General features: G+C 41.8%; 1 protein-coding gene across 1 annotated transcript; it reads right to left on the bottom strand.

Moving 5' to 3' along the window:
• Positions 1-430: 430 nt before the first annotated feature.
• LOC129942031 (uncharacterized protein DDB_G0271670-like) lies at positions 431-2582 on the bottom strand. Its single transcript, XM_056050830.1, has one exon. It carries the CDS (start codon positions 2580-2582, stop codon positions 903-905), a length of 1680 nt encoding a protein of 559 aa, XP_055906805.1. The 3' UTR covers positions 431-902.
• Between the last annotated feature and the right edge of the window lie 1111 nt (positions 2583-3693).

The raw sequence follows: 3693 nt of genomic DNA, 5'->3' as shown, positions 1-3693 counted from the left end.
AACAATACGTCCAAAGTTATTTCTAGACTACAATTCTATTTAAAAAACGGTCCGAACGGTGATGACGGATACTTAGCTTCCTTCTAATTAAAGCTACAACTAAACTACAACTAAAGAATAAACTCATTTTCTTTTCTTCTCACTTAACACTTGTTTTCGACCCGCTATGGAATGACTTCCCTGTGACCCATCAGGATATCAAACATTGAAGCTTGAAATAATTAACCTTTATTCGACGATGCAATTTTTTTTTTTTAATTTCCACAAAAACGTCTTTAAAATGTAAAGTTTTTCAAAACTTAAATTTTATTTCTTCTTTTAATAAACGAATAGCTGCATGTAGGAAATGTATAAAATGTACATAAATATATATAAGCTTAACAAGTAACAATCTTAGCTTAAAAGATCTTAGAGTAAATATTGAACTTGTACGGCAATGGCGCACTAACAAACATGACTTCTTTTGTAAACACGTTCATCTCTAAATTGGGTAATAAAAAACTTTGTTGTATAGTTTTCTTCCGCCCACATGCCACACCTCCCTCCTACGAAGTCATAGTCAATGCGCTGCTGCCAGTCAACTTCCATTTCGGTTTTAGTCAATCCGAATCCGGGACGATACGGACAACTGTCACCAACTTCATTCATTCATTTCCGGTGTATACCTAAGTTTATAGAGAACATATCCAGGACTTAAAGCAAATACGGAGACGTAGACGTAAACGTAGATGAAGATGGAAAACGGGGAGATGAGGAGGTTAGGAAGGCTAAAAACACAACACAATTTTGTATTGTGCTTCACTGTTGGTTTTTCTTCTGGTTCTTCTGTCGAACCTATCCTGCTCCCGCACAATCCTCCACATCCACTAACGTTGACGTCGTCGTCATTCCATCGTTAGCCCCTAGATGTGTTGCTTTGGGAAGTACTCCAAGAGGGATGGGTGGTGGTGGTGCTGCAGTAGGAGCGGCTGCTTCTTTTTGTGCATGATTGTCCTCACCATCGGTACTTTAACCGGAAAAGGATAATATTTCGGTACAGCTATTTGCTTTTCGACTTCGAACGGCACCCGTTTCTGTACGATGTACGGTACCTTGTTCTCCACCGGATACGGTACCACCTTCTCGATGGGGATTTTCACCTCCCTGAATATTGGAACTGCAACGGTCTTCGTGACGGTTGGTATCTTGATGGGATACGGCCGTGGAACGGTCGAAATCACTGGCCGGGGTATCTCGATGCGGACGGTCTTTCGGAACGGGACATGGACTTGCCTGTAAATGGGCACCGGGACGTGTTTCGTTATCTCGACATGTTTGCTGATGGGGATCGGGTTGCCAAGCGGGAAGGGTGCGGGCAGAAGATGTGGCGATGACACGACATGCGGATGTTGGACAAGATACTTCTGGAGCATCGATAGTGTGTGAGCGTCAAACTGTAGCTGTTGCTGTGCTGGCTGATGCTGGTGGTGGTAGCTGTTGGAGGACACAAGATCGCTATCATCGGCAACGTGGAATGTTTGGCTCAGAGAAGATGTGATGTTGCCGAATGGAGCATCGAAATGCTGGTCGACTTGACTCTCCTGGTCAATGCTGTACGGTTGTTGATCCAGCTGATGTGGTTCCTCGCCTTGAAAGTAGGTCCTGAAGTTCTTTTGCTGAGGCGAGCTTGCTTGTTGAAGGGTCCTTACTGATTGGTAAGGGTTGGATGTTGAAGCTGATGCTGAAGCTGAAGCCAAGGCTGAAGCTGAAATGCTCTTGTTCAGCAGCATCATTAGTGCGTCAATGTTTGAGTAGGCTGTGTTATCTTTAGAAGTCGTAGGTAATTTTTCGTCATCATCGTCGTCGGCTGTGTATGGCGAAAGTGCATTCAGACGGCTCGAAGCAGTCGGGGAGGACATGTAATTGTTTGTTGGCGTGTAATGAGCTGGACGTAGATGTTGCTGCTTCGCCGAAGGCTGATGATGGTGGTGAAGCTGGTGGTGATGTAGCTGGTGTGGCTCGGAGTCTATAGGCGGATATTTGACTTCATCGGCTGCTGCCTGATAGTTCATTGTATCGGATCTGTTTAAGCCAATATTATCGAATGACGCCAGTGATGACGAGTATGAGTCCTGCCCTAAATCAGCATATTGATGACTCGCATACGGCCGTCCGTAGCTATCGTGGACCTGGTTCTGCCTTAACGGGTAAATTTCCTCACTTAAATAGTCCTGTTGATAGTTAGCCGGCAGCTGATTCTGATAGCCATGGGGCTGGTTGTACGAGTCCTGCTCATCGAAGTCATCACCACCATCATAATGGAACTGCTGACTCCGATAGGCGTCGTTGTTGGAAGAATATTCATTGGCAGAATTCGATTCGCCAGGATTATCATAATAATTTTTCTGGTTCTCCTGATGATGATAGGGAGATGAGGACGACGACGACGTAGACGACGACGACGACAACGACGATGAAGAAGGGGAATAAGATGATTCCGGAAGATAGCTTGAGTATTGTCCAGTTACGATAGCCTTGGCCAGGAATATCCAGAGCGAAAGAAGTGCTAGGGCCAGTTTGGTGTGCACATCTTTGGTAATCATGTCCATGGAATGGAAATCTATAGGTTAGGTGGCAAGAGTACACCAAAAGGTAAACGACAACGGCACGTTGGCGATGACAACAACGAGCGAGACCGAAGCGACGACGACAATGGAGGTGTCCCAGTAAATTGAAATCCGCTGGGGAGATAATTGAATGCGTACGGTTCTGTCGTATGCAGGTATCAAAATGCAAATTGCAAAAGCCTTATGTGCGTCTTTTATACTCCTACTCGCATCATCATCATCATCATGGTTATGGGTGGGTTATTTTATGTTTTCTTTTCGTTTTTCCTGCACCATGACGATGACTCTGGCTATGACGATGCCGATGCGTGCAAACGTTGCAAGATGGCTGCGGGAGCGGTGGGTTTGGTATACATAATATGCATCGACATGAAGGAAGGTGTAAAAGTACAAAAGGGCCACATGATGGGTTTTCTTTTGTGGAAAATACAAAAAGTTTTGGTGTTGGAAGATTAAAAAAGAACAAAAATAAATCCAGAGTGAGTGCGGAGTGGATGTGAAGGCAACCATTGTGGTTAAGGGCGGGTGCCTGTTTATTTGGGGTTCGTTCTTTTAAAATTTTACACATTTTGATATGATGATAAATTGCCATAGGAATTATTTGCGTTTCTTGTCAATATGTCAGCAACATGTATTTTCTGATTTTGTTGAATTTTATAAATTTTACAAAAAAAAAATATAAGTAATTAAACAAATTTTCAAGTGAATACATTCTACAGCTTAAACGTTTCAAACAAAACATTTTTTCTATTAGTGTTTTTCATTTGTAAAGTCATATAAAATCACAAACTTATTGTAAACATTTTTGATATTTTTCTGACATTGGCAATAAAAGATATGAATAGTTACATCTGTACATAGTTACTTAATATTTAAGCCGTGCGATCGAGAGATGGACTCTACCTCTTATCCATTATTTGTTAAAAATACTTTTACTTAAAAATTTAATGCTTCTTAAAAATGGAAAAGTTGTAAAAATACAGGGTTTCAAGAGTTTAAATGGATGAATGTAAACCAATCATTTGTTCCGCTATAGAATCCTTATTAATAAATGCATTAACACATATATTCAAATCTATATTTCTAG

Source organism: Eupeodes corollae, chromosome 1 (genome assembly GCF_945859685.1).
Source record: "Eupeodes corollae chromosome 1, idEupCoro1.1, whole genome shotgun sequence".
NCBI classification, from domain to species: Eukaryota; Metazoa; Arthropoda; class Insecta; order Diptera; family Syrphidae; genus Eupeodes; species Eupeodes corollae.
This window is presented reverse-complemented; position numbering and strand designations above follow the sequence as displayed.